Source organism: Alexandromys fortis, unplaced genomic scaffold (assembly GCF_014885135.2).
Source record: "Alexandromys fortis isolate MF-2015 unplaced genomic scaffold, M_Fortis_MF-2015_v1.1 scaffold_82, whole genome shotgun sequence".
NCBI classification, from domain to species: Eukaryota; Metazoa; Chordata; class Mammalia; order Rodentia; family Cricetidae; genus Alexandromys; species Alexandromys fortis.
Genome location: NW_026067963.1, coordinates 7,955,703 through 7,976,047, shown reverse-complemented (window position 1 = coordinate 7,976,047; position 20,345 = coordinate 7,955,703). Strand labels below are relative to the sequence as shown.

General features: G+C 48.2%; 1 protein-coding gene across 1 annotated transcript in view; it reads left to right on the top strand.

Annotated features, from left to right (window-relative positions):
- Sptb (spectrin beta, erythrocytic) overlaps positions 1–20,345 on the top strand; it is a 124,897-nt gene that overhangs the window by 47,738 nt on the left and 56,814 nt on the right. The window contains exon 2 of the mRNA XM_050153536.1: positions 8,153–8,354. Within this exon, the coding sequence (XP_050009493.1) occupies positions 8,207–8,354 (148 nt within the window). The 5' untranslated portion in view covers positions 8,153–8,206. The remainder of the gene's footprint in view (positions 1–8,152; positions 8,355–20,345) is intronic.

The following is a 20,345-nucleotide window of genomic DNA, read 5'->3' as shown; positions in this document are numbered from 1 at the left end:
CAGGAGAGAGGCAGGTGAATTTCAGTGTACGGGATGGGACACGCGTAATGGGGAGGCTCAGGACACATTGGCCAGAGTCAGCACAGGGAGACCCCAGCCCCAGTCCCAGATGCCGTAGTTTCGGATCAGACTGTATTGTTGGAAGCTTCCAGAGAACGGTATGTCCTTATAGGGGGTAGGTTCAAAGGCCTAAGCTTAGGAAGAAAGAGAACATTTTCCAAAGCCAGGCAAGATGTGGTGACAGCCTGAAGTGAAGAAGAAGCTTTGGAAGTGAAGGAATGATAAACGAAAGGTGCTCTCCAGATGTTACACATCTGGACTTAGTGGTAAGAGTAATGAGGGCTTAGTGCTCGTAAGTGGGTAACTGGGGAAATGAGTACACGGGGTAAGGGGTGCGGTGGAGGTGGGGGGGAGGGGGCTCCAGAATGAGAGCAGGTCTCTAAGGCGACATTATTTATTGAGTACCTGCTTGCGTCCCAGGCACATCGCTGAGTACTAGGATCCAGTGAGGAAGATGGACATGGCTACTGCCTGCATGGAGCCTACTGCGTAGGCAAGGAGAGAGAAAGTGGGAAGAAAGTCAACAGACAGGTGTGAGTGCAGTTCTTGTGGTGGGTCAGAGGCTGATTCCAAGGTCGCAGGGAGGATTCACCTTGGGAGGAATGCTCAGGGAGGACTCACCTTGGGAGGAATGCTCAGGGAGGACTCATCTTAGGAGGAATGCTCAGGGAGGACTCACCTTTTGAAGAATGCTCAGGGAGGACTCACCTTTGGAGGAATGCTCAGAGAGGACTCACCTTGGGAGGAATGCTCAGGGAGGACTCACCTTGGGAGGAATGCTCAGGGGGGACCGCCACAGGAAGCGATGCCCATGAAGAGTCTTGGGAAATGGGAAAGAGACAGACATGCATGATCGCTCCGAAAGTGTCTGGTTACAGGCTAGAATACACAGGGCCCAGGGGTGGTCCAGACAAGACATGTTTGAGATGAAGGAAGGCTTGGAGAATACATGTCACGCAGCTGGAAGATGAGCTCAGAAGAGGAGGCAGAAGCAGCCAGACTGTGCTGGACTAAGGCCATGGTCATGTTGCCCCAGGCTTGTGACCGCTAGGCAGTTCTCCCCTCAATGCCAGTGGGTACAGAAGCTGAGGGTAGTAAGTGGAAAACTTCAGAAATAAACTTGCAAGCTTTAGACTGCATACTGTTTCTAAGTAGCAGGGTGGAATCTTGCACCTCCTACTCCAACATGAATCATTCCATTATTCTTTTTCTTTTTTGGTTTTTTGAGACAGGGTTTCTCTGTGTAACAGCCTTGGCTGTCCTGGAACTCGCTCTGTAGACCAGGCTGGCCTCAAACTCCCTGAGATCCACCTGCCTCAGCCTCCCAAGTGCTGGGATTAAAGGTGTGTGTGCCTCTACCTCCTGGCCTCATTCTATTATTCTTATTTGTCATATCCATGCTGTATACGCTACTCACCCATCACTCACTTAGGACCCCTTTCTAGTATCAGGCTGTCTTTCATAGAATTATAGTCTAGAATTTAAGTAACTTGTTTTACTCAGTAAAACCAATGTATAAGAGTAGTGGTGCTGGAAATTTTATTAAACTGTATAGTTACAGTTATTTCATTCTGTTATGAGTTGTGCTGATCTGCTGTGTCTAATTTATAAACTTTATTATAGATTTATATGTCTAGAGAAAAATATATATAGAGAGAAAGTTTAGAACTAGCTGCTCTTAAGTAACTACTTGAGGATCTAGGACTATATCTCTTATGAAAGATAGACTACTATATTTTATAAAGTTAATGTAAAATTAAGTATACTTTTTTATTTGCTTTTTTGACAGAGTCTCACTGTGTAGCCCACGCTGGGCTGACACTTATTGTGGCATTGAACTCATGGCGATCCTCCTGCCTCAGCCTCCTGAATGCTGGGATGGCATGAGCTATCAAAGCTAGCTGCAAAATTTTAATACATTTTGAATATTTAAATATTTTAAAAAATAGCTAGCTTACAAGAATTTTCCTGTAGAAGCAGGGGGAATGGTATCACAGATCCCTGTCTGTATCTCATCCCAAGTCAGTTGCTAGAGGTTTCTCATTTGTTTTCTAAAACAAGGTTCAGCAAGTCCCAGATCTCATGTCTTGCTCTCCACTGTGTTCTGCAGCATCATTAAAATATACAGGAGGTGTATATCTTATCTAGGGCTTCTGTTGCTGTGAAGAGACATCATGACCATGGCAACTGTTTTAAAGGAAAACATTTCACTGGAGCCGGCTTATTCCAATTTCAGAGGTTTGGTCCATTGTCATCATGGTGGGAAGCATGGAAGCATGCAGGAAGACATGGTGCTGGAGAGGGAGCTGAGAATTCTATGTCCAGATTGGCAGGCAGCAAGAAGAGAGAGAGGAGAGAGAGAGAAAGAGAGAGGGGGGGGGGGGCGGGGCCTGGCTTGAGCATTTGAAACCTCAAAGCCCACCTCCAGTGACACACTTCCTCCAACAAGGCCACACCCACACCAATAAGGACACGCCTCCTAATAAGTGCCGCTCTCTAAGAGCCTATGGGGGCCATTTTTATTCGAACCACCACAGTTTAGTTTTCTTACATAATCATAGCGTCATTATCACACCTATTACTGTTGACTAGAATTCCCGGTTATCATCCAAAACTAAACCTGTAGTCCAAACAGCTTTGATTGCCCTAAGATCCAGAACAGTGTGTACATTGAGTTTGCTCGTTACATCTTCTGAGTCTCTTCTGATCCAACAGTTCCACTTCCTTCCTCTTTAAAGCAAGCAAGCAAGAAAACAAACCCACCTTGTTTCAGTGACGTGAAGAAGATACTGAGTCAGTTGTTTGCAGGATGCTCAGAGCTCCAGATTTGTTTCTTTGCTTCCTTGTCTCTTGATTTCCTGCAAATCCTGAAAATGCAAAGTCAGTTCTAAATACTTGATTCTGAGGCTCCACAGTTTTGACAAGAAAATCACAGGCCAGCTTGTCCTTCGTGTTGCACACAGGTCTAGTCCGTCTCAGTGATAGTAAGAGTCCTTTAATTTGATCCGTCTTGGATCAATTATTTTATTAGGCATAATCAATCGAATTCATTACTTCAGTCTATTCTCACCATTCCTTCTGTCAAAGCCTTGCTACTTCAGCAGCTCCAGTTCTCTTCAGATAAACGACTTTTTTTTTTTTTTTTGGTTGGGAGTGTCCTAGTGAAAGAAGAAAAAGTATACATTTTCATTTTCAATTCACCTACTACTTTTCCCAGGAGAATAAATTAATATTGATCTTAACAGAAAATGAGTCTGCAGAAGAAGTAGGGTTGCACGGTATTCGTTTTCTGTAACTGTTGCTGTCCAGCTCGGACACACCAGTCTTTGAAGTTTCTGTGCTGGTTGTGGGACCTGAAGTATTTTTTTTTAACTTTTTGGTGATTTTTTTGGAATATTTGTATATACATAAGAAAATTCCTAAGGGTTCCCAAGTCTACATATGAAATCCATGTAAACTTCATGTACATCTTACATAGATAATCCTAGGTAATTTTACGTCGTATTTTCAGTGACCCTGACTGTGGGTTGTGGCCCAACTAAGGAATTTTCCACTTGCAATATCATGTCAAAGCTGAAAAGACTTCAGAGTTTGGAGCGTTACCAACTAGGGATGCTCACCCTTCATATAAGAGTCTTCTTTTTGCCCTCTTAACTGTCCCCAGGGGAGCAGGACATGAGAGTGCTGATCGACACCGTTCTTAAAAGCCAATCCCCATACAGGGCTAAGCAGCACCTGTTCCCAACCAAATCCCTATAAGGACGGGCAGGGCTGAGTTCTCACCACCCACTCCGCCCCTGATCCAGCAGCTGCACTATGACCAGACAGTTCTTAATAGATTTTTCCGTGATGATGGCAGGCAAGTTGTAACATGTGAGTCTGAAGCCCCTGCCTAGTGACAGAAACTGCCCAGCAGGGACTTCGGAAGGCCTCACCAAACAGTGACAGTCAAGAACAGCCAGTACAACCCAAACACATGGGGACCCTTGATGCTGGCAACTGCAGACAGTCTTGGTGCTCCTGTCACTGTGGCCAGGCGGTGTTGGCATGTGAACCGCACGGTGTGGCAAGGCAGAGAGTGCTCTGGAATGAGGCATGGTGGTGGTTTTCACTTGCAGGAAAGGCCACTCACAGGTGGCATTTACCCGGGTCTCCCTGCGTCCCCATGATGCTGACATGCTCCCATGTTCTGTGTGCTGGGAGCTATGTGTGCACAGTCGCAGCCGTATCGAGACTGAGCTGTATTACAGAGGTGGAGACGTCAGGTTGACAGTGGGAGTGCCTGGAGTCTGCCATGGCGTCCCATTGGTTCTCATTCTGTGCCAGCGAGTGTGCGCTTATGTACTTGACTTTTCTTTAAGGTATCTGTGCATATGTAATCCAGTTATGAGCTGGGGGTGGGGGTGGGGTAGAAGGGCACCTTCCCTCATTGGCGATGCACTCGAAGAAAAGTAACCAAGGGAACTGCAGGATGTAATCTCCTGACCTGGGTTGCCATGGTACCAAATAGGTTAAAAGCAGGTTGGCGCGGCATAAGCAACAGCACAGACGAGAAAACATGTAAGGGCAGACCGTACAATTAGACAAGACACACCTCAAGTGTTCAGTCCTATTTAAGGAAGTCATTGTCTGAAGGACCGCATCGGTCTCCCCCTCGGCCCCATGGAGGAAGAGCGGCATTGCCTGATGTGGCCCCGCTTCCCAGTCCTGAAGTGGCTGTCACTTTGTGGCTTCAAGGGACCTGGAGAAGCAGGGTGGGGGCTGGTGACTACATTGGGAGACTGGGGGTAGATGGAGATGCATTCTCTCTGCTGAGGGATGGTGAGGAGCTGACACAAAGCACAACCCAGACCCACAAGGAGAGCACTGTAGTCCCTGGCACTGCCTGGAGTCCATTGATGAGCAAAGCCCACGAGAGGCTGGGATTCTGAGACCTCACACTCGCTCTAGGAGCTGACGGTTCGGTTCTGGGTCTGGGAGAGGCAGCTGTGAGTGGCCGTGCAATACAGTTTTGAGTAAATGCATTCCTTCAGAGAGCAAGCACTCCATGTTATGGTCATGCAGGCTTTTCAGTGCTGAGCTATAAATGGGCAAGCTTCTTAGGACCTGTCTACCAATATCTCCTGGAGACAGGGGATGCCGTTGTCAGGTAAGGGTGACTCTGGACACGGGACAGGGAAGACCCACCTGTACTTTGGTAAGGGGTTTGGTGATTTAAAAAGGCCTTTGGGGTGAACCGGGAAGTGTGGGTGCAGGGGGGACTACCTGTGTGGCCCCGTTTGCTGATAAGGGCATGCGGTGCAAGTTTGGGCCTGTATCAGTGCCCTTCGTGAATTACAGAAGACCCTCTGTACAGATGACCTACATCGGTCACATAAATGCCATTTCTAAACCCCCATCAGATAGCAGCTGATGCCATTTCTGTGGTTCTTCATGACTGGGTGCTCCCCTGTGAGACCTCAATATTCGCTATCCTCTTTAGCCACTATGCCTCCTTTTCGCCAGGCCTTTGAAGGGTCATGGCGATACTAACGGGAGGAGACGCGGTGACACCGAGAAAGTACTGGTCGACTTTGGTTTCAGGCTCACTGCCGTGGCCTGGGGTGAGGGGTGTTGTTTATTTCTGGAATAACCGCAGGTAACCTTCATACTTTCTTCCTGTGTGCTCCTACATCCGATTCTCCGAGACCATGCTTGACTGAGCATGGGGGCACACCTCACCACCCCTCGACTCTGGTGAAATGCCACCCGGGCAGGGGCTAGCGGCAGGAGAAAGAGGCCTCGTTGTTTGGTGCTGTCTTCTTTCTGTGGTATCCCAGGGAGCTGGTCCTCCTGTTAGCAAGCAAACACACACACACACACACAAACACACACACACACACTAGACTCATGCACTCAGAAACACACATGTATTTTCCCACATTCCTGGCAGAGTCACCGTCTGGTTGCTGTTTTCTGTGAGCCGCAGTCCTAGGGAGGATGGCGTTTTTTTTAAGCAGGATGAATTGTGTTGTGTCGCTGCTCTCCTTCACGCAGGGCCATCAATCTTGTCTTACACACTGGTTCTGCTGGTCTGCCTGCTTGGGCTCATCTTTCTGGGACAGACTTATTTACGGAGCCATAGCTAAGGTAATCTCACTCCCCAGCCCCGCAGCCTGGGCCTCTCTCCGCCACTCTTAAAAATAGCCCAGGATGAAGAGAGTGAGCAAGGGTCTGGTTACCTCTGGTGCTCAGCGCAGATCTTACCTCACCTCCGTGTCTGGCAGCCCTTCTCGGGGGGCTGCTGGATGAGTTGTGGCCCCGCAGGTGATGGTCAGCCCGTCAGCCTCTGAAGGAGGTGGGAAGACATGAGGAGTAGGAAATCCTTCCCAGCTATCTTTGCTCAGACAATTGAGAGGGAAATCTCAGCCCTAGAAGCAGCTGGTTCATTATGGAGACTAGGCAGGGACAGAAGTCTTGAACACAGGTCCACAGGCCCGGGCATAATGGGGTACACTGCGTTCAGGATAATGACCGGCTTTCCCACTTTGCATAGTCTCCTTCCGCTGGGTGGTAAATACCTTTGTCTAGCCCTAGCAGCCGGAGCACACTGGCCCCGTGGGCCGAGTTCTCCATCCATGTGCATCCCTAAGGCCGGTCCAGTCAAGGGTGACAAACAGGGCTACAGTTTGACGTTTGGTCTAAACTTCCACAGTGCTTCCGGACGACCTTGGGGAGGCCTCATCCTGTGCCTCCCCACCCCCCCCCCCTTGTGCTCTTAGGGTGGATAATTCTGGCTTCTGTCTTACCTCAAAGGGATGTGGTGGGATTGATTTGTCAGCCTGGGAGACAAGAGTCTGAAAAGTAAGGCCCAGGGCACTGAGTCATGCTCAGAGCGGTGAGCGTGCATTGTTGTTGCTTCCTGCCTGCATGTGCCTCTGGGGAACATGTCAGGGGTGTGAGCCCATGTGTTGGGATAGGTGAGAATATGATACATAGTTCGATGCTTACTGACATTTGTCATTTGACTGCTTCGCTTGCCTCCAAAGCCCCTCCTCCCCCTGTTACTCTCTTGAATTTCAAGGCACTGAGCCCCCATTCTGAAATACAGACTTAAATGTGGACTGCCCTCTGTTCCCAGGGAGATACCTGAAGCCAAGCACAGATGAGGGAAGACAGTCATTTTCCAAAGGCCAGGGACCTTGCTTACCAAGATGACCTCGCCAGCCTCCTATCTCACTTTTCTCCCTGAGCTCTCCAGTACTCCAGTTTCCCGCCAGCTCTCTCATTCTTGCTGGTTGCTTCTTATCTTTATTTTTAATATTGCCCCTGCTCCTTTTCCCTTTTCTTTGGGCTCTCATCCCTTTCCACCTGTCCTTCCATGAGTACCTCCAAACTTCCTTGGGAACTGTCCACCAATCGCTTTGAGCTTCCTTTTTCCTTGGCACTCAGTCCCTAACAAACCCAGTTCTCCCTGTTGTGGCATCTAGCGCCTGGTGCTGCCAGCCTGAATGGGGCAACAGGCTCCTTTGGGCTGCTTGGTCTGGTTAGGGATTCTGCAGACCTTCTTCCAGCAGCTACACACACTTCCAAGCAGTGGCTAGGCTTTCCAGTTGTGGGGGCCAGAGTCTCTGCGGCAGCATGACGGCTGACCTTCAAGTTCTCTTCTCTCCCTCCTGGCCTTGTCTCCATCGCCAGACAGGCTTCCAGTCTCAATCCAGAAGTGAGGTTTCTCTCCCTCATTTGCCCACCTTACACCCCCCACCCTCAGGAGAACTATCTCTCAAGCTGTTCTGAGCCCTGGCAGCCGCAGGTTTGAAGGAAACAGGCTGGCTGGGACTTATGTCTCCACCTGCTGGCCATCCTGACCCTGCTGCAGGCAGCTCTCAGTCTCTGTCCCTGACTCTCGCTGCTGCTGCTGCTGTTACTCCTGCTGCAGTATCCTGTAACTCAGGACTCTGAGACCTCAGGGGAAGAAACATGCCCCGACAGGCAGCACAGTGCGTGCGTGGCTCCTGTAAGATCTCTTCTGCTGGATTCCCCTAATACGTGACCACTGAGGAAACGAGCAAGGGACGTGGAAGCTAACCTCTGCTGTGTTGCTGTCCCCTAGGGACCTTTCCATGAAGACTGAGACAGGCACAGCTGCTAAGAAGAGCCTGCTGACATGACATCGGCCACAGAGTTTGAAAACGTAGGCAACCAGCCGCCATACAGCCGGATCAACGCCCGCTGGGATGCCCCGGATGATGAGTTGGATAACGACAACAGCTCAGCCAGGCTCTTTGAGAGGTCCCGGATCAAGGCCTTGGCAGGTACCACTTGGGGCCATGGGGGTCAGAAGGTCACACTCACAGTCCACATCAGGTCCATGTCCCTTCTTGCTATGGTGGAGCCTCTGTATGTGAGTCCTGGTATGGCAGTAGCTGAACACCTTTGCCAAGTTCAGAGAGCCACCCCTTCCCCAGGGAGTACAGGCTTCAGCAGCTTGTCCCAGAATTCCCCCACTTCTGCCTAAGTGTCTGAGAGGCAGGGAAGTGCTGGCATTGGCGGTGGGTGGGTTCTGCCGTCTGTCTCTGTCCCGAGTAGCCTGGCACCAAAGTCAGAAGTGTGAGGACACTCTGGGTGAAGAAGTGCCGGAGGGGCCACACAGGCACAAGTTCAAGAGATGTCCTGTGCCCTTAGTGCTCTGCCTGTGCATGGCGAGAGGAATCAGCATCCTTGTCTCTGTGGTCCAGATGAAAAGCGGATATTGAAAGCAGAGAGCCTCCTTTCCAATCTGCTTTAGGCAGGAGAATTTGCTGCTGCATGGAGCTGCTCATCCCTGAACTGGGATTAGATTTGTGCTTATGAGGCTCCCCCCTTGTGTGTGTGTGTGTGTGTGTGTGTGTGTGTGTGTGTGTGTGTGTGTGTAGTGGAGGGAATATCTTACATTTCTAGTAAAAATGATTTGTCTCCCTGCTGTCTGAGATCTTTGGGAAACATCCCCTAAACAGCCCCCCTTTTAACCAACTGTTTCTATTGTCTCCCTGGAACTTGACTCGGGGGAAGTATACTCTGAGAAACTTTGAGTTATATGGACGGAGTGGGGTGTGTGTATGGGGTGGAGCTGGGCTTTACCTGGTTGGACCTGAACACCATCATTGGTTGCTGCTATCTTCTACCTTGCAAGAAAGTCTCAGCCCTTCCCATAGGGTGTTCTGTGGGTAAAATCCTCTGTCTTACGGTGCTGCTTGAGGTGTCTTCCCCCTTTCCTTCCTCCACTGTATTCCAGATACCTTGGTTCCTGGGAAACCTGGAAGCATGAGCAGTGTCCTAGTCCCCTTGGTAATGGCTTCTCACTCCAGACCAGGACTGTCATCATAGGACTTGACCATCTCCATTTGTGTCCTGTGTATTGTAGGAAACACTTTCCCCCCATCTTCTCATCCTACCTAACTCTATAAAATCCTTCTTGGGTTTTCCTTGGGGGTTATAGAAGAGCAGTGCCCCTTTCCTTTTGCTTAAGCAATTTTAACTTCTTCAAATAACCAAATCAACTTGAAACACTAGCCTTGTCCCTCTGGGGCTTTGCCTCTGTCTCCCTAAATGCTACATTTGATTGTAATGGCCCCAGTGATGTCCAAGGAAAGGGTAACCATGTTCCATATGTTCCATAATCTTTCTAAAGGATGGAATGAGAGGTGAGGCTGACCTGTGCAGAGTTTTTGATCTGTTTCACAGATGATGCATGTACATCTTTGTACACATACACACACACACACACACACAAAACCTAGGTTAATTTCACTGTAATAATTACTTATTGTATGCCCACAAAGTTTAAATCTACCCCTCCTTATTAGATATGAAAGGAGAGTGGGGAACCGCGGAGATAAATTCAATATAGCATCTGTCTCCAAGGACTTTATAATCTATTAGGGGAAAATGAACTGTGCTCACAATTAATTAGCATGGGTGGAGCTGGAGAACTGTGGGGAAGGCACATAAATTTAACAGCAATGAGCGCGCAAAGGAGATGATACATAGAGAGTCAGAATAGTTTGTGGGGGCATTAGCCGTGAGCTGGGGGTTGAAGGCTGGGTATAATCTGGGAAATCAGAAGGGTATGGGGTGTCTCCAGTTAGCCTGGCAAGCAGTTAGGTCTGGCAAGCCAGCGGACAAGTGGTAGAGATGTGTTAAAGAGGCAAAGAGGAGAAGGTATCATAGGAGAAACTTCATAGTCAGCCCTAGTTGATCAGGAAACAGCCCTCCCTAGTGCTGACTGTGCCTGGGTAACTCTGTTCCCCACCAAGAACACATTACCTTCCAAAGGATAGGGATGCTCCCCACGGGGAGGGAGCACTGCCCCTCCCAGAGTGGAGGATCTCAGGCCTGGGCCTTCACTCAGAAACCTGGTTACCAAGTAAACATGTCCACCTGGGATCCTTGCGTTGTCTCTACAGATCACCTAAGACATTTGCTGGCTTTCTCCTGACGTGGAGTGTTTCTCTGCCTAGAGGCTAGGGCTTTGGGAAGGTCCGTTCTGCTGGATGGACAGAGGAGAGAGAGAGGAGCATGGCGGATTCCTTCTGTTTTTACTTCTTGAAATTTTCATCTTCATTAGTCATTGCAGCCATCTTATCAGGACAGGGCAGAGGTCACCTTTACTAGTGGGGCCTCAGGGGGCGGAAGCTACGCTTGACGCCTTCTTATCACAGGGTCTAATGGACGCCACCTGTAAGAATGCTAAGGCCAGAAGGCTTGGGCCCTGTGCTTGCTTCTTCATGCTGGCGGCAGGCACACACGTGAGGTTAAATATACTGGGTTGCCATTTTCTTTCTGCTACTGAAGGCCTGGAGTGCAGGAAATGTCACAAGATTCAGACTGGAATCCCGATTCTCCCTCTGTTGCTATTGCCATGGGACAGCGCTAGCCCTCCATCCCAGTCTCCAAAGTGGTGGCGGTACTTTCCCAAGATTGTGAAGATCAAATAGGCTAAAGTTTATGAAGAATGAAAAATCAATAATTAAAAAAAACACGAGTGAACGGTAGATTTTATTGGTCTCAAGAAAGCTCTCTATAAATACTTTCTGTCCTTTCTCAACCTCCAGTGCCCACGGTCATCTCTCAGGACCTATTCCTTCCTCCTTGATTACCCCTCCCCTCCCCTACACACACACACTATCTGGGGAAGCTGAAGTTGGAAGAAAAAACTGACAGACTCCCAGGATCTCCTCGCTGTCACTCAGAATCTGGTGCCCTCTCCCATTTTTTGGGTAGCCCAGGACCGCAGAAATTAGCCTCAAGCTTGGGTGTGGAGGCTGCCCCTCCCCATGAGGTCATTTAGCTCAAGACTTTTGCTTTGCTTCCAGCCCATGGGGGCCCAGGACCAGACTGTAATAGGCTTGGTCAGGTCCCTCCCCAGCATGGCAGACCCTCTTGCTCCTCCTCCTCCTAGTGACCCTCAGGTTAACAGACTCATCATGGTTCTGTCTCTTAAGTGCACTGCCTGTCAGGGTTAGAGAACACATTCCCTCTTCTATTTTTTGTATCATTGTTGGCTCTTCCCCCAGGCCTAACTTAAAACAAGCTATCTGGTTGGTTATCTTGCCCTTATGTATAAAGCCATCTGGTTGGTTATCTTGCCCTTAGGTATAAAATCCTGAGCTCGCTCTAGACTAAGTGATTTTTTATTTGAAATATTTGATTAAAGTAAAGGGCGCATGGGGAGAAAACTTGCAGAGGTGATGCATTTGACCTTGGTGGGAGTGGGGGTGGGGAGTGAGAGGTGGGCATGTAGTACTGGGGTCCAGAAGGAATTTCCCCTTAGGTCTGTAAGTATACTTTGACTTCTTAACGTCAGTCTCTGGCTCCCACATTTGCCAGGCTAAGTGGTGGGTAGCCTGGAGACTTCCTCTGGCCAATCTTTGACAGCTGTCTCTGGTGTAGCTATATTTCTCCCTCTGGGGTCTGCTTTAAGGGTTAGAAGAAGGGAACAGATGAAAGCCAAAATCCCTATCCTTCCCAAGACTCCAGCCTTCATGTTTCAGACTCCCAGGGTCTCCTAGAGCCAACCCTCACTGTCATCCGGATGTTCTCCCGCTGTTTGGGTTAGAAACCACACGTGTGGTCATCTGAACGGGAGGCAAAGTGCTGAGGATGGCAGAGAATTCCAACAGCTAGGATGCTGTCACCGCCTCTGCCTGCCCACACACCCTTCCCTGCACTTGGCTGTGCACCCCAGGGAGGATGCCTGGCGACAGATGTGGCCCAGGTAGAAGAGGAGGGCCAGAAAGAAAACAACACAAATATGTCCCCAGAAGATAACTCAGTGCCTCCCTCCCCTCCCTGCTCCGTCTTCCCACACCCTTCCTCCTTCCCACTCCCTCTGTCTTATAGGCACACAGCTTGGCGTCCCGCACCCCATATGCCGCTTGCTGGCTGATTGATGGGATGTACGGTCCTTCCATGCACGCAGATGTAGCTCGAAGGTTGCGGGGCAGAGAACAGTCCAGTCCCCTGAGGGACCTGTGAGGAAGAGAGGCTGACATGTTCTGTCTCCATCTTCCTGTGTGTTGCCCAGTGAAACAGTTCCTCAGGGAGGAACTAGACAGAGCCCCTCCTTTCAAACAAGGGCATGACATTCTGCAGCTGGCTTCGCTTTGCCTTTGAGGCGAACCTCCAGGATGCTTCAGAAGGGAGGCAGGCTTCCTTCTGGGTTCCCTTTGTAGTCTTCTTCCTGACAGCAGGAATGAAGGCGAGCAGTGAGAGTGAACGAGGACAATGTAGAGACTAGAACGGGGGCCATGCCGATGGCAGGGGCACTGCCGGCCCTGAGGTTAAACTCTGTAACTAGCAGGAATTCCATCCGAATCTCGGGTGGCAGCCCTCAGGTTCCAGTGCTCCTGGCTCCTCTGTGGATGTCTCAGGACTCCCCAAAGAGGGCAGCATGGCTTTGTCCTGACCTTGGTAGCCAATGGCCTTCAACGTCTCTTTAAGAGATGCCTGGAGATCTTTCCCTCGGGCTGCTTTCCCTACTGGTACCAGGATCCCGTTGTCCCTACTGACCCAGAAAGGGTTTCGTGTCTAGAGGGTGTCTGATTTCCCCCAGGGAGCAGGATTTTACCTCAGTGGGTGGGCAACCACTACTTCATGATAGTTTGTTGATGGATTCGGAAGAAGCAGCTGCCACCACCAAGACATCAACTCTTTGTGGTCACAGCATCCTTCCAGCTACCTGTGAGCACAGAGGCTGGGACACTAATGGCAGCTTTTAAGGTCTGGGGGTTTTGTTTTGATTTTGTCTTCTCAGCTTTCAAAACATTTAGAAAATATATACTGAGAAAACATTATTCAGAGAAGTGTGTCTACTCAGCAGTCATTTTAATGTACTATCAGTGGCAGAAAAATAATTGAATCAACAGCTTCTTCTTGGACGTGGGCAGTTGTGAAACTGAACTCGACCCCAGGCCTCTGCAGACATGAAGCTGCCGTTTCCTGTGCAGGAAGCCCACAGGAGAGAGCAACATGTTGCCTGAACTGTGTGGTCCCAGGAAGACCTCCCTGCCCAGGATAGGATGATACTTCCTCCCATTGTCTCCTCTTTGTGTGTGTGTGTGTGTGTATGTGTGTGTGTTTGTGCACAGATGCTTGTGTGTATGCAGGGATGTGTAAAAGCCAGAAGTCTGCATTGAGTGGTTTAATTAATTATTTTATTTGCATTAATGTTTTCCTGCATGTATGATTGTGTAAGGGTGTCAGATCTTGGAGTTATAGTTGTGAGCTGCCACGTGGGTGCTGGAAATTGAACTCTAGTCCTCTGCGAGAGCAGTCGGTGCTCTTAACCGCTGAGCTATCTCTCCATCCCAGTGACATTCACCTGGCCTGGGACTCACCATTTAAACTAGACTGACGGCCAGTGCGTGCCACCATGCCTTGATTCTTTCCAGAGGCTCCAGAGATCTGACTCGGGACTTCATAATAATACAGCAAGCCCTGCTCTGATTGAGCTGTCTCCCAGCACCCTCTCCTCTCTTGATGAAAGCTGTTCATCCTTTCTGAGCCTCTTACAGACGCAGACTGTTCCTCTCATGTGGGTAACTACTATCTATCACTGTGAAGAAGCTTTATCAAATATTAATACACTGAGGTTAATAATAAAATTCTGTTCCCTCCCTGTGCCGTGCAGTCTGAGTGAGCCACATTAATGGTCTCCTCCATCTTTGGGACATTCTTGTGGGTTGTCAGCCTCATTCCCAAGGGCAGGCTCCAGCACCAGGCCTCCTAGGAGCAGCCGTAGCCCCACCCCTGGCTCCCCCAGGGCTCCCTCGGATGCTGCCTGACTGAAGAGGCACCAAGGGTGTTGTTTTCAGAGCATCTGTTCATTTTGTTCATTTTTCTCTTTTTATCATGTCAGTAAAGAGAGAGTGCTAGGGAGGCTTCTGGCAGAAGTCTTGGAGTTCTTCTCATCCCGACACTGGCTTTCAGATGCTGGAAACTGGGTCTGCCAGGAAATCTCACCTTACAGTCAAGTGAGAGAGAATCAAATAATCATACACACACACACACACACACACCACATACTGGGAAGGTTTCCTGCAAACGTCACCCATAGCTTATAACTCATCCATTAAGCTTGCTTCAAGTTCAAGTATGATTTTAATGGTAGAGGAAGGAGGAGGGCATGTAGCAATCGTCTCCTAGAGGGCCTTAGAGGCCATAGAAAAATCCTGGAAGGAAACAAAACCTCAAAAAAGGCGGCGAAGGAGACTGTTTGCAACAAGAATGGCAAGTAGTTGAGTGGTCAAAGGGAGAGCATGTTAGCTGAGAGGGCTCCGTGGTCCCAGGATAGGAGGTGGTCGTTTTTACTTCATGGGGCCAGCAGGTATGGGGAAGCCATGCAGAAGTCTTGGATGGCTGCTTGAGCTAGAGGCCACCGTATGTGGGGAGAAAGCCATGCATGCTGGCAGGAGTGTTCTGTCCTGATGCTGTAGTCAGGGACCTTCGTCTGCCTCTTTTCTGCTCCTCCCATCTCGGGTTCCTCACCTGAACACTAGGGGCTTGAATCAGATGATGCTCCAGGCTCTTCCAGCTCCACCCACCTGAGAAATCACTTACAGGGGCATCATCAACAAAGGTCAGAGTGCCGCTTTATCCTGATTGATGGAGCTTTGGGTCCTGGTTTTGGAGAAAGGGAATTTAACCTTTTTAACAAATCATGAGGTCCTCAGAAATTCTTGCCTGGATTGGGGTTGTGTCCTAGACCTCCTTGACTCCTATAGTCTTGCATCCCAGTGAGTGCATGCCACATCCTAACGGCACAGGCCACCTGTGAGTCTGTGTCCACATGCTTTATCCAGGTTGACTTCACCACCCCTCAAGTACCCTGTACTTGAGGCAAACAGAAGTAGGCAAACAGAGCTGTTCTACTCACCCTTTGCAGAAAGGACCAGAGCGATGTCGCTCATGACTGTACTAAGTCCTCTGGCTGTCTTGCATACTCCTGAGTTCTCCGTGATCTGTCTCTGCCCTCCATGATCACAGCTTTACACCCCACTCCAGTCTTGTTTTGCTTATCACCCACAGTCTCTTGAGACTTTCGGATCAAAACCTTGAGCTCACCGCTGTCCTTCAGCCTCAGAATACTGTCACCTGCCAGGAACAACGAACCTCTGATCCATAGAATTTCCCAGAGGAACGCATGTTATTTTACATCCAGACCTTTCTTGTCACCCCATATAGAGACATCTGTAACCGACTCTGAATTGGTTTCCCCGCTCAAGCCACTCTGGGTCCACTTAGAATCATTGTCCTCCAACACATTTGTAGGGCTGCCCTTCTTTACCTTGGAACCACCAAGCTCTTCATTCGGAGTACCAAATTCAAATTTTCCTTTAGCTTTTGCTCTGGATCAGTTCCCTGCTTTACATCCCAACCCCCAAACATACACACACTTGAACACACTTGCTGCTTGTGAATGAAATGAGGACATGGCCGCTCTAAGGCATGGTTGAGGAGAAGGTTTTTATTGTAGACACGAGGGAGAGAACAGCCAGAGGCATCTGGGGGAGTCCAGAGCAGGGAGAGAAAACAGTAGACTGAACATGACCAGCAGACTGAACCAGGCCATGAACGGAAGGGGAGGAGCAACAGAGAAGAGAGAGGGAGCAAAGAAGATCAAGAAAGATGACCAACACTTGGGAGGCAGAGGCAGGTGGATCTCAGTGGATTGGAGGTTAGCTAGTCTTCAAAGTGAGGTCCAGGATAGCTAGGGCTGTTACACAGAGAAATCCTGTCAGAAAGAGAGAGAGAGAGAGGAGCAAAGAGGACTCATGCCCAAATGACAGGGTTATATAGGAATGAGATGCTGGGGGAAGGAAAACCCATGGGCTGCAGAAGCCAGCTAGCAGGTACTCTGTAGCAGGTACTCGCAAGGCTAAGCGAGACTGGAGGTGAGCAGGGCTTCTGTATGCTAATAAGCACCAGTAGTTGCTATGAACATACTATGTACCAGCTCACGGGCCAGTTAAGTTAACATATGCAGCTTTGAACATCAAGAGACCCCACTTCAAAGGAGAAGGCCGGGAGCAGTGCCCGAGGGTGTCCTCTGACCACTCTCATAGCTTCGCACATACTCATGTGTTGCATGCATGGATGTACACCCACACACATACATGGTAAATACCTCTAAGAAACATACATTAAAATCCTCTTATTAGACTAATTATTATGGATTTCTTCAGAAATTTTATTAATAGATAAATGCTACATATGATTATTTTTTAATAAAGCTATGATGCATGTTAAATGATTAAAAAAAAAAGAATCCAGTAGTTGTTCAGCCCTGGAGGCTCCATGCCTTGGCTGGTCTTCACTATACAGCACATTCCCGAAGAAGTAGGCTCTAATGCCAGTGAAGGAATGGACAAGAAAAAGCTTCCTTCTCCCATGTCTTTATATGTTCTGCCAACATATATGTGGCCCAGATTAAAGGTGGATCTTCTACCTTAAAGAACTGGTTTTTTTTAATTAGAAGTGGTTCTTTGAGAATCTTCCCACTTCAAATGATTTAATTAAGGAAAAAATCCCTCACAGGTGTGCCCATCCATTGGGGTTTTAGTTAATTGCAGATGTAGTCAAGTTGCAACCAAGTATAGCCATCATACGCATGTGCACGCACGCATGCACACGCACATTCACACATGCATGCGCACATGCACACACACGCACACATGCATACCCTTCCCACTCAAGGAACTTTAGAGCAGAATCCCCTTTCTTCCCAGCATTCTAAAGGCGGCATCATCTTCAGCCCTCAGATCAAAGCTAGCCTTCAAAGATAAAAATGTTTTGATGTAAGGTGATTTACGATAAAGTGGTTTCTTTTGCAGTGACAGAGAACTCCAGGACAATTGCTTTTGTATCTTTTGAGCACTTTATTAACCAGAATATATTTTAGCATAGAAAATATAGAAAATAAAAAACTAAAGACTTTGTTAATGTCTTGTAAGCTATTTCCATGCCTATAGATATATGACTATGTATTAGAATGTTACCTACAGTTCTAAATCTTCCTCACTAAATGCATTATATCAATTCTCATTAGCAAATATGCAGATTATCCCTTTTGTGCAGTGGTTCTCAACCTTCCTAACTCTGTGACCCCTTGATTCAGGTCCTCACGTTGTGGTGAGCCCCAACCATAAAATCATTTTCATTGCTGCTTCATAGCTGTACTTTTGCTGCTGTTATGGGTTGTACTATAAATATTTGATGTGCACCCCTGTGAAAGGGCCGTCTGACCCACCCAAAAGGTTGCGACCCAGAGGTTGAGAACCACTGCTTTAATGGCTTTCTAGTCCTTTACATTAATCTACTCCAAGCTCATTAGCCAACTTTATGTGTTCAACTCGAATCATTTCTAAGTGCTTTATTCTTATGTTCTGTGCTCTCAGGTTTGTAGTCACACCCTAAAGCTCCTTTGCTGTCAACGCTAGCTAGGCTGTTAGTCCATAAGAGCCGGACTGCCTTCAGGTTCACGGTACCAGTCTACTGGGAGGGAGTTGGTGGAAAGGGAGATTCCTCCCCTAAGAGTTAAACAAGAATAGAGTTCACGCCACCAACACCATTTCTGATGTGTCCCCGAGGGTCTGCTTCTAATCTTAGCTGTATAAGGGGCCGGCTTCTGTGTCACTGAGGCTTGTCCCAAGTTCATGGGAGTGAAAGCGTGACACACTGGGGCTGCCTCAGCCTGGGAGAGAAAGCCTGAGCTGGGGACTGCCTACCGTTGTTTTCAGGTCTGGCCCAGCGCATGCTCAACGAGCCAATCACGGGCCTCTCTTATCTCTCACAGGCCAATCACAGGCCTCTCACCGTCGATCCCAGTCTCTCACTGTCTCTTATCCCGCTTGTCTTTCTAGCTAATTTTGGCCAGTGCGTTAGGCTGTCAACCTAACTGTCCTGTAACCCCCATTTTGAGATTGTTGTGTTTCTGCTGCTTTGATAAGACACTGAACCAAGGCAACTTATAGAAGAAAGGGTTTATTGGGAAGGCCTAGAGTCCTTGATCATCATGGTGGGGAGCATGATAACAGGGAGGCATGATGCTGGGGCAGTAGCTGAGTGCTTGCATCCTCATCCTCAGGTAGGAGACAGAGACAGCTAACTGGGAATGCCGTGGGCTTTTGAAACTTCAAAGCCTAGTCCATGCAATACACCTCCTCCAACAAGGCCACCTCCCCTTAGTCTTTCCAAATAGTCACCAACGAGGGACCAAGAATTCAAATATGGGGGCCATCCTCATTTAATCCACCGCATGCCCTAGTCCCTGAAGACTTCCTGCTGGGCCCCACATCTTAAAGTTTCCACTGCCTTCAGGAGCAGCAAGTTGTAGACCTATCAAGCCTCTATTACATGGACATTTGGGGACCATTCCTGGTCCAAGCTAGAGCAGTAATTTTTCACATATTAAGCAAATTAATCTCTGTTATACACTCGGTAGCATTTCTCCTCATTAGTTTCCCTTGTTCATAATGTTCTACACACACACACACACACACACACACACACACACACAACCTTTTTAATGCATTTGAGTTTTCAATCTTTCATTTTCTGGCTTTTGCATTTGGTGTCATACTGACTCTCCATTAGGCACAGGGTTTCTCTGTGTTCCTGGCTGTCCTGGAACCAGCTCTTGTAGACCAGGCTGGCCTCGAACCCTCTGCCTCCCGAGTGCCGGGATTAAAAGGGTGAGCCACCACTGCCCAGCGTCCATTAGTCTTATTTTAAACAGCTATCCTGCCGTCACTGATGATTGTATTTTCATTGTTTCATTTTGTGCGTTTCAATCTTTTCTTCAACTATATTTGGGTCAAAAATTGAATTAAAAAATTCAAGTAAGTTTGATTCAAGAAATCTTGCTGGAATATGAAGTACAGATTTATTTATTTTTTTTTTGAGTGGCCATCTACTTTTGCAAAAAAACTTTTACCGACAAGTTCTTTTTCTTCCGTATTTGAAATGTGCTTTTGTGAGCTGTCTGTGTGTCGCCAGGACCGTTTCTTCCTCATCGCTGTGTCCATCTTTCATATGATAATATGGTACAGTTTAATCATAAGGTTGTACTTGAAGACCGCGTGATCCATTCGCTCAAAATTTCTTTTGTAGGCCTCTGGATCTTTTAAGGTTGTCTCTATGTAGATTTTTTAAATACCTACTTTAAGATGTAGCATGAATCATTTTGTCTCTTTATTATCACTAGGGGCCTTGCATATTAATATTTTGGGATGACCCCGTCACACCTTCCCTGGTTCCTTTGTCTCTGGAATTAAATGTTAAGTGTTAAAATACCCCTTCCCATTCGTGCCCCAGCCCCCACTCCTACCTTCTCGGTAGCTGGGAACTGAACCCAGGACCTTTTAGTCTGTTTGTGTGTCTGTCTCTCTTTTTAGAGATTTTGTTTATTTTTATGTGTATTGCTGTTCTGCCTGCATGCATGTCAGTGTCAAGAAGCCATATTCACTAGAATTGAAGGTATAGACAGTTGTGAGCTGTCATGTAGGTGCTGGGAATTGAAACCAGGTCCTCTGGAAGAGCAGCCAGTGCTCCTAACTGTTGAGCCATCTCTCCAGCCCTTAGTCCGTATGTCTAAGCCTCTCGTTCCAGAGATTTCCATGCCCATCTTAAAGCCTGTTTTCTACACACGTTTTCCTAACTGTATCTAGTGGGTGACTTATGGACAACCTCCCACACCTGTCTGGTTGGGCTCAGTCCATCTCCCTCCTGCCCTTCCAAAGTGCTTTTCTTCATGAAGATCTTTTTGA